At 32.7% G+C, this 14,147-nt stretch overlaps 2 protein-coding genes across 9 annotated transcripts in view; one reads left to right on the top strand and one right to left on the bottom strand.

The window, feature by feature from the left end:
* LOC123703524 (potassium voltage-gated channel protein Shal) overlaps positions 1-7,374 on the top strand; it is a 62,543-nt gene extending 55,169 nt beyond the window's left edge. Inside the window, exons 4-7 of one of the 8 annotated variants that reach the window (XM_045651564.1) lie at positions 1,171-1,323; positions 2,549-2,611; positions 3,605-3,718; positions 4,914-7,374. In XM_045651564.1, the coding sequence (XP_045507520.1) occupies positions 1,171-1,323; positions 2,549-2,611; positions 3,605-3,718; positions 4,914-5,012 (429 nt within the window). In that variant the 3' untranslated portion in view covers positions 5,013-7,374. Of the gene's footprint in view, positions 1-1,137; positions 1,324-2,366; positions 2,403-2,548; positions 2,612-3,604; positions 3,719-4,011; positions 4,621-4,913 lie in introns of those variants that run through there. The other 7 variants (XM_045651563.1, XM_045651565.1, XM_045651566.1 and 4 more) reach the window with 7 other exon arrangements.
* Positions 7,375-7,844: 470 nt separating this feature from the next.
* On the bottom strand, positions 7,845-10,284 carry LOC123703572 (piggyBac transposable element-derived protein 3-like). Its single transcript, XM_045651644.1, has 2 exons — positions 10,096-10,284; positions 7,845-9,946 (listed from the first exon to the last, which is right to left on the bottom strand). The coding sequence occupies exon 2, from the start codon at positions 9,941-9,943 to the stop codon at positions 8,009-8,011; it is 1,935 nt and encodes a 644-aa protein (XP_045507600.1). The 5' UTR covers positions 9,944-9,946; positions 10,096-10,284; the 3' UTR covers positions 7,845-8,008.
* Between the last annotated feature and the right edge of the window lie 3,863 nt (positions 10,285-14,147).

Below are 14,147 nucleotides of genomic sequence, written 5' to 3'. Positions count from 1 at the left end.
ACATTAAATTTTTCCAACCCCGATAAAGAAGTTTCACTTCAATAATTGAATGTACCGAAATTACTATACTTCTAAAAATATGTAGGTACAACTTATTCACAACAAATTTATTGTAACCACTTGTATCTATTTATATGTAAAATTTAATATCATTGTGTATTTAGAGTTTCGTTGTTATGCATGAACCGTTAAACAATTATAGATAGGGAAAATAAAACTTAAAGAGGGTGCAAGCTCGATTTATTTATACAGTTATCACGCGATATCGCGATGTGCACGCCAACGAAGCCGCGGGTTGAGAGCTAGTTATTTATTTTAACACTATGCAGTAGAATATTTTAAAGAAATTCTTTGAGCTAGCGCTTCTTTGTCTCCGCAACTATTTTGTCTTTCCCATCAACTCTAGTAAGAAAGTGCGCGCACGTAGCGACGCAACTCCCGGGAGACTTTTTTTATTAGCCCAATAGAGTTGGTGGGAGAGACAAAATAGTTGCGGAGACAAAAGTTGCTCTTGCGCGCTAGCTCATATTATAAGAAATGAATTGCTATTTATTTGTCTTGCTAAACTCGAAAGTGACTGAACCGATTGATCTGATTATGGTTTTGAATTTATCATAGGTCAAGAATAATTTTACTTACTACATACGAAGTTTACAGAGTTAGTTATAATATAGATAATATATAAAAATACATTGTCTTTGTTTCGCTGAGACTCGAGAATTGCTGGACCGATTTGGATATTTTCGACAATATAATTTTACGGTGATTCGAGTTCACCGGATATTTAGAGTGAATAATTAATAATTATGTTGTAGACATATTAAAATTTATAAAACCAATTGGCAAATTGTTCTTTTTGATTGGAATTAGCCTTTTTATTACAAAACATGAACGAATTGAATTTTCTAGTTGTTTTATATAGGTATTATGACTGCTCTGAAATAGATTTATTTAGTAGCCCGTAGCCCCCTTCCTATTCAAATTTATTATGAGCATCTCATTTTTGCATTTAAATATACTTCTTAAAGTCCAAAGACAGACATTCTAGCTGCCTGTAGCTCTTCCTGCATCACATTTCAAAATTTCCACTGCACTATTTATTACACTGCCACTTTTAATCAGTTTGTCGGTTTGTAGGATTTTCAAAAACAATCCGACAAAACATTCCAGGATCGTGAGTTTGTCGAAATGGAGAACCCATACAACGGCGCGGTGAAGCGTCCGGGCTCGCCGTCCCCGCTCGCTTCGCCCGCGCACTCGGGCCGCGCGCCCGCGCTGCTCGCCTGCTGCGCGCGCTGCGGCTGCTGCCCGCAGAAGTACCAGGTAACTTGTGTACTTATATACTTGGCACTTTTATTTAAAGGGGTTTGGGTACTTTGTGTACTTATATACTATTCAGTTTTACATATTTACATATAAAGGGGTTTGGGTACCTTTGTATGGGCTGGTGGCGTCGCGCTGTCGGGGCCAGTGATGAAACTTGTATATTTTAAGAGTATTGCTCTTATATTATACCTATACTGCGTATATAACCGTTTACACATAAATGGGTTTGGGTACTTTGTATACTTACTAGTCACTTTTACATATAAAGTATTAGGTACCATATTGTAATACTGTGGTATTACTCTTAAATTATACCTATACTGCGTATATAACCGTTTACACATAAAGGGGTTTGGGTACTTTATGTACTTATATACTAGTCACTTTTACATATAATGGGGTTTAGGTACTTTTGTTTGGGCTGGTGGGGTCGCGCTTTCGGGGCCAGTGATGAATTGTATATTTTAAGAGTGTTGCTCTTATATTATATAGGTACTAGCGGTCCGCCCCGGCTTCGCCCGTGGTAGTTAGATATTTCCCGTTTTATTTTTTAAAAGTTACTATTGTCACTTTGCTTATTAGGGTAAAGGGCTTTCGATATCAGTTTAAAGTTTTATAATATCTGCAATGGTTACGGAATAATCGCCTGTGCACACTTAACGATTACACCCTGTATAACCGTTCATATTATACATCGTTTTGATTTCCTTAAATAAATAAAGGAGAAAACTAAATAAACTTAGAAAAATCTTATAATAAATCATCTAGATTCTAGGTAATGAATAATACAAAACCAACTATCTCTGTTCCTAATACGTTTCCATAATAACTTTTGCTCACAATATATTGTTCTTTTAAAATATCCAAGTTTCATCCACTGGCCGCGAATGTTCATCGCGATGCCAATTTTACCCAAACCCCTTTAATGTCGACCTTTAAAAATAAATAATCAGTCATAATAACTAATATCGAATAACTAATTCTGTTCAATTAGGAGGATTATAAAAGCATAGTTGCAAACAGCTTCTTTTCTAATTTAGTTTCCAATGGAGGTGTAGTAAAGGCCCGACTCGATGGTAACGATTACCATTATTAATTATATGGCATGTGACGTAGACATCACGTAGTGAAGATTCGTCTAGTTTTACGATCATTAGGTTAACACGTTTGTAGATTTATAGGTTATTTTATGATATTTTCTAAGGATTTTGTATCACGACAGAAGCGTCGTCGTTCCGTACGGTGCGTCAGTCCGATCGGACTCGCTACGGGTCCGCGTCGTGAGGTATAAAGCACACAGCACCGTCCATGTTGTTTACGATTACATGTCGGTATTCTGTTTATACGACCAATAGGTGCTTTTACAGGGCACGATATTAATGTCGGGTGCCTACGGGTGCAAAATAAATGGACCGTTTTACAGCACACGATATACGTGTTTTATTAAGGGTTTTTATTCGATACGATATTGTGAAGATCGTTGGTCGTATAAACAAATAACACATACCGATATTGTGATTGGGTTCCGTATTGTTGCTTGTGTGGCTAGAACATTGTGTCCCTGACGTGCTTGTGTGGTACACTCCCAAATATATAAAAAATATACCAAAATATCGATAAAAATATATAATCGCTTTCGCTGAACCACAAAATTATAAGCTACGCTACGCTTCATATTATGAATATTGCTGACGAAGCAAATTTCGTAGCAAATTATCACATTGGCAATATAAGTATTTACTTATGAAATGTATTTAACATATTTTTATGTAAGTTTATGATTATACAATCCAATAGTATATAAACAACGTCTTTACGGGACGAAACGTTGAAATAAAGATGTAAATAATTACCTAATTATTAATTATATTTTTCTGGTAAGTATGTTTAGTAAAAAACGATTATACGTGAAGTCCTATTCTTGTAGAGATAGTTGTAGAATCTGTTATGCTATCCCTTTCTTACGAGAAGTAGACTAGCCACTGTGAATACGTTTCTCCCAACGATACTTTATCTATTTTTTACCTTTTTACTCTATTAGTTTCCATGTTCATGTAAAAACTCATACTTCGTAGGTAGATAAACAGACGATATAACGCTAGTTTCAGAAACTCTAACTGAAACACGTTTCACACACTTTCTTGTACACTTTACCAATCTTCTTCCATCTATCTCCTACTTCTAAATCAAAAATTTGGCTAAACAATCGCGTCATAACGGGAAAACACTACGCGATACTTCATTACCAATTGGCTCTAACAGGTAGTTGTAATTCAAGGTCCTGCTATTAGACTCGAGTAGAAAAAGAGCGCGAGGTACTCGGAGGTACACGGCGACGTCTCGGCCCTCGGACACGTCCGTGTCGGCCGCGCCCAGCGAAGACCCCTTACCAGTATGTCTGCCCAGTACAACCATTCAGCGATAGATTATCTATGTGAAAGTAACTGCTAATATTATGTCAACGATACTCGTTCTATGTCAACGATACTCGTTATAATATGTCAACGATACTCGTTAAATTACAACAATACTTGCTCTATGTCAACGATACTGAACCTCTCAAATCGCTGTGTGGTAACTGGTTGGCTTTTAATGTCTGCAGGGTGTTGGCTGCTAAATTTGTTGCTTAAACTATTATTGTAATAAATGACTATTATTATTGTAATTGATGTGTATTATTTTTAGCTTTCGCTGTGCTACCTTCGTTGAGGATTATTTTACTGTCAATGTGAGGTGTATTCGATTGTAAATGTGTTATGTAATTTATATTGTTATAAGTCGCATTTTTCTAAATTTATTATTTCTCCTTTGTTTTCTTATTGTTGTATATTACACGTATACAGTGAGTTTGACACGAAATAGAATGATGCGATTTCTGTATCGATAGTAGATCCACAAGTGTTGTAAATGTATAATCGCTTGAACTGGTGTCGCTCGACCGTTTGCTGACACAGCAAACAACATTGTAAACGCCAACACACTGCACACATGCTCGATGTAAGGGTAACTTGCAGTATGTAACTATATAGAGACGCGCTTGGTGTGCAAACTAAATGTTACAATATGTCCGGAGGTTCTTGCACTGAATGTGTAAGCTGCAGTGCAAAGCGGACCTAACTGACACTTCACAATGATACACTGATGGGTCTACATGATAATTTACGATAGCATGATCCAAGGCACCTTTTTACTCATCACACCAACATCCACTGCAACTTGCTCACTTCCAATTTTTGTTATATTTGTAAGAAAGTCTTTAGCTTATGTAAGTGCTTCCAGTTCAAACGTAAAGTCTTGTAAAGTAGTTAAAGTAAAACGGTAACGCTATAGTAAAGCTTTGAAATCGTCTAAATTAAGTATTGGCATTTTTTTATTTATATTAACCTACCTTTTTGTTTAAAATTTTTAATCTGATAAAAATTGGTTGTGTTCGAATTTTTTCCATTCTTTATAAATTTATATTTATAAATCATTTGAATGCCATAAAACCAAAAAATATAAATTACCGTTAAATTTGCAAAGCTAATTTACACTCGACGATATTATGTCGTGACGATAAAATTGATTTTATTTTTTGACAATTTCAGCAAGCGTGTGGCAAGTACATTCCAGCAGGCAGCACGGTGCAGGGCAACCAGACCGGCGTGGCGATGGACGGCACGTACCTCGTTGAAGCGTCGTTCTAGGACCCGTCTACTAGCGCTCATGTTGAGAGCTATGTGTAACGAGAACTGACTCCTGAGTGACATTTGCCGCAATTATTAGGTTATGTCTACAGCATCTAACGTGATACTGCCCGATCGAGATATCATAGATTTAGACATTCGGATGGAGACCTGTATGAGCTCGTCTCGCTCCATTCGCGAAGGATTTGGCAAACAGAATGACGGTACCGATGTGGATAACAGAATCGCAATGAGCGTTAGTCGTAGGTAGTAAATTCAATTATAGTGTGTGTTTAAGATAATATAATTTGCGCTATCTAGGCTTTTTAAAATCTTCAAGTCTTCAGGTCACGTGTTTCTAATAGAAAGGACTGTATCAAATAACTCGCTCGAGGTACGCGTTCGAAAAGACAGCTTTCAATAGTCGGGGAAGTCGAAGAATCATATCATGTTAGGCGAATAGTTCGATTCAGAGGAATTGAGCACTGGGAATCCTGTTTTCGGTTATATCAGGATGCTAGTGCCTTCGGAGATCATTGATACATTAAACTGTTACTCTGTGTTAGTGAAGTATAGTTATTAGATATTCTCTTATTAAAATTATCTCGATATTATCGGCGCGTAGCGGTCAATCTAACTGTTTGTACTTATCTGTGGGTTTCGACCAGATGTCAGTTTGACAGCTGTTTTGGCGCGAATTCGTAAAGTTGAAAGCTTCTTGGTTAAAGAATGTTGACTGTTTGTTGATAAGAACTATATGCAGTGATATTTAATTTAGTTTGCCTACTCGATATCTTATTTGAGGTTTAATGATAAGTAAGCGACGCAACGTGCTCGCGTCATATTTTAATGTATTTCTTATTGGCACGGACTATTCGGAAATAAGGAAATTTCAAATATGTATTGCCAATTGATCTGTATATATATTTAAAATACGCTACGTGCCACGTATTAAACATTGATATTACGACTCATTGCAACGCGCAATGTATAAAATAATAAAATTCTTATCCAATGGATGTTTTAAGTCCTTAGACCCTTATAAATATGTCTTATGAAAGCTATAGAGAAATAATGTTATATATAGATAGATGAATTTATGTGGTTATGATAGAGATTTATTTAATAATTAAATGTTAAAACATAGCCTTAAGTATAAATAACCGTGGGAGTTTGCATTGAATGCATGTTTTGATTACGTAGGTTAATTTTAATTTTTAGTAGTCGTGGGATCGTTGGTTACGAAGAAAGAAGAAGATAAAGGGAATAAAATACTACGTTATTTTCTCATTAATAAAGAACATTTTATACTTAAACTCGAATTACAGTTTTTCATACAAATGCACATCGTATAGAGACGACTTGAAGACTTCTCCGCTTTTTTACTTTTTCAATGCTAGCCAAATTAAATTATTATTAAGAACAGTATAATTGATTTTCTATATTTGGGTATAGCGTATAAAATGTTCTTAATTGTATAGTGTCGAATGATTGAGGAAGGACAAACTTTTTCCGGTTTTTCAACGATCCCACGGTATAATCTGTAAACCGAATTCAGTGTTAATAATACTTCTTCCAATAATGCCATTATAATTATCTATTAATATTCGAAAGTAGACATTCAATTTGGTATATTATAAAATTAATAATTGTATAAGAAACGAATAATATTAATTCTCTAATTCTTTTTACCTATATCTTCTTTTTTATTGTAAATCTGGTAATTCTTAATTGCTAATAAATATTTATAATTGAGCCAATAAAGGATAAAATTAAAATATTGGTTATTTAGTACGTGTGAGTGAAGAAGGAATACGTGTGAGTGAGATGTGAAACAATAAGTTGATTGCATTCTTTATTGGCGCGTATTTCAAGAACCTTCTCGAAATAATTATTCAAATTTAAATTTTCTCCTAATTCCAATTTCAAATGCGTCATAATAAATTTACGTCAGAATTCGTATGTATTGATAATCTGTTCCCTGTGATTCTTATGGCTGTAGATGTTTCTAAATGTATAAAATATTTATTATCTGTCCAGCGTTTAGATTCATATGAATTGTATTGGTAAATAATTATACCAATGATAATAAATATCTATTTCAAATTTAAAAATACAATAAATAAAGAGCAAGATTTATATTCTGAATTTAACTTGAAATTTCGATAGCATGCAATTTGAAAAAAACTTATTTATCAAACTATAATAATAATTATATTTGGATTGGTATTACAATTGTAAAAAAAAAATAACATCAATCGATTTCAGCAAGATTGGTAAACTTTAATGCATTTTTATGTCACGACAGATTTTTAAAATAATGTCAAATTAATAAACGTCGTGATATTTATTTTAAGTGACACGAGGCCTATGTTTAAAATACCTTTTAATTTTCATTGATTTTACTCATAAATGAATTAAATATTACCTACCTACCTAACTTGGAATAAACATAACTTTAAAAAACAGATAGTTAATCAAATATTTTTTTTTTAATTGCTTCAACGAATTGCAAAAAATATTTTAAAAGTCGAAATTCAAAATAAATAATGCCTAAAATCATCAGCAATATTTTTATAGACAAAAATATTTTAGGCAACACTTGAAAAAGCATTCATTTATAAGTAAATTGATGAAACATTAAAAATCTAATTTTATTGTTGAAGATAAAATATTTATGACTTAATATTTAACCCTACAAGGCTCAATTTTTTTTTTGGTTGTGAAAAAAATATATATGATGTAATTAGTTATGAATAGTTAGGAAAAAATTAAAAGAAAGTAAAAACTCCAATATTTTTCTAAAAAATCAATTTTTTATTTCAGTTCCATATATGGTACACTGAGCTTTAACTATACTATTTAGTACTGAATTACATTGAAACGTAATTATTAGGAAATAGTATCTTATTTTAATTATTACAAGCTTTTTTTATTTTAGACTTATTAACATAAGAAAAAAGAACATTATCTTGTCTGAAACAAAATTAAATAAGGAACAATTATGTTTATAAAAGCTATGTATGAAAGTTTCGGAAACAGTTATTATCTTTATTCAGGCAAAGTTCTACCCGACATTTCTCACAAAAAATAAAGGTTTTGCCTTTGCAACCAGGATATTTGCATCTTTGTCTTTTTTCACCCCAGACGGGAAAATGCTCAAACCCATCACGTCTGACATCACGAGGAGGTAGGATTGCAGTATTGGGCTTCTTTCTTTTCTTCTCAATTTCTTCAGACACTAATGATGGTCTACCTCTCTTCTTGTTCATGGATGGCCCAAACATACATAAACTTTTGCCTACCTCAAATTTGAAATCTTTTTGTTTTAGTAGAACTGGCGTGTTATTCTGTTCCCCAACTCTTTTGTACAATAACCAGCTATTGATCAGAGTAATATCAAGAAGATGATAAAATAGTCTCAAATACCATTTACGAGTCCTAATTTTTATTTTATATTTCCCTAGGAAAGAATCTAGAAGGTCGACACCACCCATATGCTGGTTATATGTTTTGATTATTTTGGGGCAATCTACTTGAATATACTTTTTCTCTTTCTTGCAATATCTTCTTACAGATTCTTTTGGCTCTACGCCCACAAAAGATGACGATAAAACGACCGGCTTGTTATCGTACCACAAAACGGTTACAATATCTGTATTATCACAGTTTGCCACCCATTCCTCTGAATAACCCCTCTGAATCTTCTCCTTTTTTAGGTCTTTGATGGTAGGTATTTTGAGATCTTTTCCGAAGCGACCTTTGTTGACAGTTCCTAGCGACTGTATCCCTTCTTTGGCCAAATAAGCAATTAATTCCGTTGACGTATAATAGTTATCAAAAAATAACTTGTAATTTTGATTCCTTGGTATTGATCTAGCTAAGCGTACTACGATATTTGAACTTGCTCCTAAGTCTGGTTCACTGGAATCTCTTCGTGCGGGATCATTCTCCATTCCGGAATAAATTTCGAAATCGTAAGCAAAGCCACGATCATCGCAAAGCATCAGTAGCTTATAGCCCCATTTATGTGGCTTGTTCGGCAGGTATTGTCGAAGAAGATTGGATGCTTTCGTGGCGCACATTTGTTCGTCAACGGATAGGGCCTCCCGCTTAGGCACACTTTGACATTTTTTTTTCAATGTTTCTAATATTGGTCTAATCTTATGCAAACGATCATACCTGGGATTATCTGACGGTGGTTGTGTAGAGTTATCGTTAAAATGTAGGAACTGGCAGATTTTTTTAAAATCATTTAGTGACATTGTTTCCATAATCAGAGGAACACCCAATTCAGTTGCCCAATACATTCGAATATTTGGTAATGGTGCCAAGCTCATAATCAGACAAATACCTAAAAACTTTTTCAATTGAATAACTGAAATTGTAAATGGCTTTGAGGAATCTTTTTGGATACTAAATTTGTGCATTTCTTCTACAATATGCCCAAGTAAGTCGTCATCAAAGAACCACGAAAAATATTGAAGGGGAGTTTCAAAGTCTATAATTGGTGACTGTAAACTTGTGTCTCCAGTAAATGTAGAATGAGGTGAATGAAATGTTGTTTTTCTCCAAATGAATCTCCTTTTATTTCTTTTGGCAACAGACGTAGAACTAGGGGTTCTATTTGATGATCGCCCAAGTGCCCGTGATTGTCTAAAGGTACCTGTAGTTGTCTCTGATGTGCTAGGCTGCGGGTCTGATATTTCTGACCTGTCCCGTAAAATATTCACAACATGAACATCCTCGTTGGCAGGAGACAAAGATCGTCTTTGCGGCGATAATGAAATGTCCTCGTCTCTAAGTGATTCAGATATAATGTTTTGGATTGACTGAATTTTTTCGATGTCATCATCACTTCCAGCATCAGAAAAATCCTCCTCATCTTCACTCCCAGAAGGGATATTCAAGAAATCTTCAATTTCTTGACTACACAATCTTCTTCGCGACATAATCTATAAAAGACAATAAAATAATAGTAAATATTTAGCGTAAGTACGAAATAGTAAAACAAGCACCAAAGCTCACCGTACCGTATGTGGAACAAAGATAAAAATGATAATTTCTAATACTATTACTAGAGAAATATGAAAAAATAACTTACCTCTGCAAAATATACACTCCCTTATTACTCACTGTATTTTTTTTGGATTCAGAACTATTCAATTACTATTTTTTAGAAATTTTTGAAATCACGAGAGCGATTAACGTAAAATTTTTACTCAAATTTCTCGCCAAACTATCTAAACAGGAAACAGTGACGACATCTATGCCCAATGGCTAATATTATTCAGTTGCTAAATATCCAATGGTTATGTTCGAATTGATAATAGATGTCGCTGCACGTTTTTTATCGCTGTAGGAACGATATAAATGGTTGTCCCACATGTGGAACTGGGGGCCTTGTAGGGTTAAGAAATGTTCCAGTATATAATATCTTATGAGTAACTGTTTTATGAAAGGACGGCGTGGTGTCCAATGAGAGTTACCAGAGTTAAAAAAATATTGGCGCGAAATTTCAATAAGAAAAAACGTTTTGCCTATAATAAAGTTAAAATTTAAAATCATTTGTTTATTAATGAACTATAATAAAACATACCTTATTGCATAATAATATGCAGATTTTGGAAATGACAATACCGAAAACTTTTTTTAATAATTATAAATTAATAAAAATGTTTGGACATCACGTCTGTATGTATCGGACCAAAGTACGATAAAGATTTTAAAGTGAAGAATTCTGACAAATAATATAATTTGTTGGTTTTAAAAGAATCTCTAAATATTTATACCCTAGTCTGTAATCTATGAGAACTGTTTTTATTTTGCCGCGTTTTTAATACTGCCAGTATTCATGCAAATGCTCAAATAAGTTTCTGAATTTGACAGATAAAATATTTTTTTTTAACTTAACGTACTTACTAAAAAGGTTTTTTCATTACCTAACCCTCACAATACAGTCTCTTGAAAAAACTGGCAGTATTTTGCATAAATTAAACATATTATTAACTATCTCTATGTTTACGGTAAACACATTTTTATCTAGTCATATTATTATTATGTTTAAATAATTCAATTTCATTGTAAACTACTTCCAAAATAATATAATAAATACCTATAAAATGTATTCAATATTTTTAGTGTCACAAATAGCGTTGACATAGATTTTATTATAAATAATAACCATTTTGGAAAATTTTAGGCCATATTATTATGATAATCACCAAATGTTATTCACAGTTCTTATTTATTCTTCAATTAATTTTCTTCAAATCTGAAGAAAGTTTTATAGAAATATATATATATATATAATATATATTTTATAAGAAAGTTTTATATATATTTTATGTGACAATTTTGATTATTATTTTCTATGTTTTATTGCAGTAGTTACTTATTTTTTATTCTTGAGGTAGGTACGAAAAATCCTGCCATGCTTTAAACCCGTTAAAAGATCACAACGATTGTCAAAAGAATAAAGAAATGAAATAATTTTTATTTTAATTTTAACTTTTAAGTAGGTAACTACGCAGTTTACAATGAAATTGGATATTTTCGGTTAAAAACCTTTAGATTAACTAAGAATTCTTTGTTATTTTGGAAAAAAATGAAATAAAATTAATTGTATATAATGTAATTTTGTTGTTTTATTACCCTCTAACGGTTAACCTGTTTCATAATAATGGAGTAATAAATTTCATATTCCCTTATTATTTTAAAGGAAATTCACAATAGAGAGATTTTCAATTCGAAATTTGAAGCCTTCTTTTTATCTTTGTATTAACGAATTATAAAATAGTTTTCAAATTTAACTTATTTGTTTACAAGGCGTTTACTCTGCAACTACTGAACCATAATAATCAATATTCGGTCAACGGCCTTCGCTTCAAAACTCAAAAGGCATCATAGCATGGGTTTCTTTAACCAATGCGTCCTCATCGTATTTTTTCTAGAATAGTATTCTTCTTCTTCTCTTAATTAATGGCTCCACCCTAGAATAATATTCAGTTAGTTAAAATCTAGTCTAGTCTATAATTAGTCTTAGTTAAAATCATAGGCTCTTTAATGTTAAAATATTTTGAGCGCCATCTAGTGATAGTCTAAAAACCTAACAGCTAATATTTTTACTACAGCGCCATCTAGTGATAATCTTCAGAAACGTAACTGCTAAAATTTTATTACTGCGCCATCTAGTGACAGTCTTTAGAAACCTAACAGCTAATATTTTATTACAGCGCCATCTAGTGATACACCAATAAACTATCTGCTATTATTTACTACAGCGCCATCTAGTGATAAGCCAATAAACTAACTGCTATTATTAGTTACAGCGCCATCTAGAGATTTCCATTAAAACTACGTGATACCTTTGCATGATGGCGCTAATTAATGTTTGAATAACAGATGTCGCTTTAGTGTATAAATGAACGAATTCCAGGATAGACTTAATAATATTTGTATGTACGTAGTATATTATAATTATTAGTCTGTGGTAATATTAGATTTTGGTCAAAATAATAATTTAAATTAAAAATTGTGTAAATCTTGTAGGTTTTGCTTTACTAGGATATAATTTGGATATAGTTTTCATATTTTGTTTTATGCAATGTCTATAGTAGCTTCACAGTATACCTAGCTCTTCAAAAGCTTTCTTTACACGTCTTGTAATTATTTAGATAGGTACGGTCTACGAGGTAATTAAAACCAAAACTATACTTACACTTTACACCGTATTGACTATTGAATATCTGTGATCATTTTTAAATTATTACCTAATTATTAGTACCTAATAGTCTTATAATATTTTTCTTCCATCAAGCACAGAACCTGTTAATACATAATAAAACTATCGAATAGGCAAGACAATTAGCTAACCGGTAACATTTATATACGCATCAACGATTTCTGATGATATCGCATGATTATGATGCTAGAAGCTTCCATGACTGTCAATAAATATATATTATTTACTTATACCTAGGTACATATTTAGCTACCCCGGAAAACCTTGCGTTGCCGTATACAATACCTATATCGATATAGAAGTACCTACCTATGTATAGAATTATGTATATCGATACCTCTGGGCTCAAAGGGCGTATAGCACAAAACAGCTACTTTTCAGAGAGAATTGAAAACTGAATACGGTGGTATTATTAACTCCATTTGCCCCTCAATGTGCTTAATACATTTGTGCATTACTTACATACTTCTATCCCTATATTAAACCCTTATAAAAATTGCATACGACCTACATTATCTAACCTACCTATTACCATCTATTACCAAAAACGCATACCTAGTTCAAAACTCAAATGAATCAATCGTTCAAGCCGGATCGATGTAGTTTGGTCATTAACAGTTAACACTGACATGAAAATTTATATAAATAGATTGCCTAGCTGAACAAAAAGACGAAGCAGAGGATTAGCTTAATAAGTACCTAGTACCTACTCTATTTTACACGCTTTATATTAGCTTCACATGTATGTTTGTAACCGACTTCTCTGGGCGCGATTTTGACCCACTTTAAACGGCCAGATTTCGTTCAAACTTTGTAGATTTATTGAGGACCGATGACAATATACTAATTTGATATTTTTTAGTGCGGTTTTCTATAAAAAGCGTGTTTTTTAGTTTTTTTTAACTATTATTATTTAAATTGAACTGTGGTTTATGTTGAAATGTTATAACTAATAAAAAGCTACATTATTGTTTAGTGGCGTCGGCTGTTGGTAAACTACCGAAGCTTACTTCAAATCTCGATTTATTACAGCAATTTTATATGATACCATGGACCAATCGTCTCCTAAAAATAGGTAGGTATCCAATTAATTGACAAAGGTATTTAAAAATAGAAATAACACACAGATACACTCTATATACAATTTATTCACACAAACAAACTTATACCTAACTTAGAATTAAGTCCAAGTAATTACTTAATAAAGGAAGCCAAGAATACAATCCTTAATCAGAAAGTCCACAATCTCGGCTGCTAACGGTGAACACACACACATACAAGTATATACCTACATAATATAATATGTACATACATATGTAATTGTGGAGAGAAAAAATAACTAAGTGTGCCTTACTTGTGCGCTGAGTTAAGTACAGTCAGCTGCATGTGTGTTTCAAGCAATAAAGATGATG

Source organism: Colias croceus, chromosome 26 (assembly GCF_905220415.1).
Source record: "Colias croceus chromosome 26, ilColCroc2.1".
NCBI lineage: Eukaryota > Metazoa > Arthropoda > Insecta > Lepidoptera > Pieridae > Colias > Colias croceus.
The sequence above is the reverse complement of the archived record's forward strand: the minus strand, read 5'-3'. Positions and strand labels throughout refer to the sequence as shown.

Excerpts from the sequence above, each read along its gene's own strand:
- LOC123703572 (XM_045651644.1), bottom strand. The coding sequence starts at position 9,943 with ATGTCGCGAAGAAGATTGTGTAGTCAAGAAATTGAAGATTTCTTGAAT.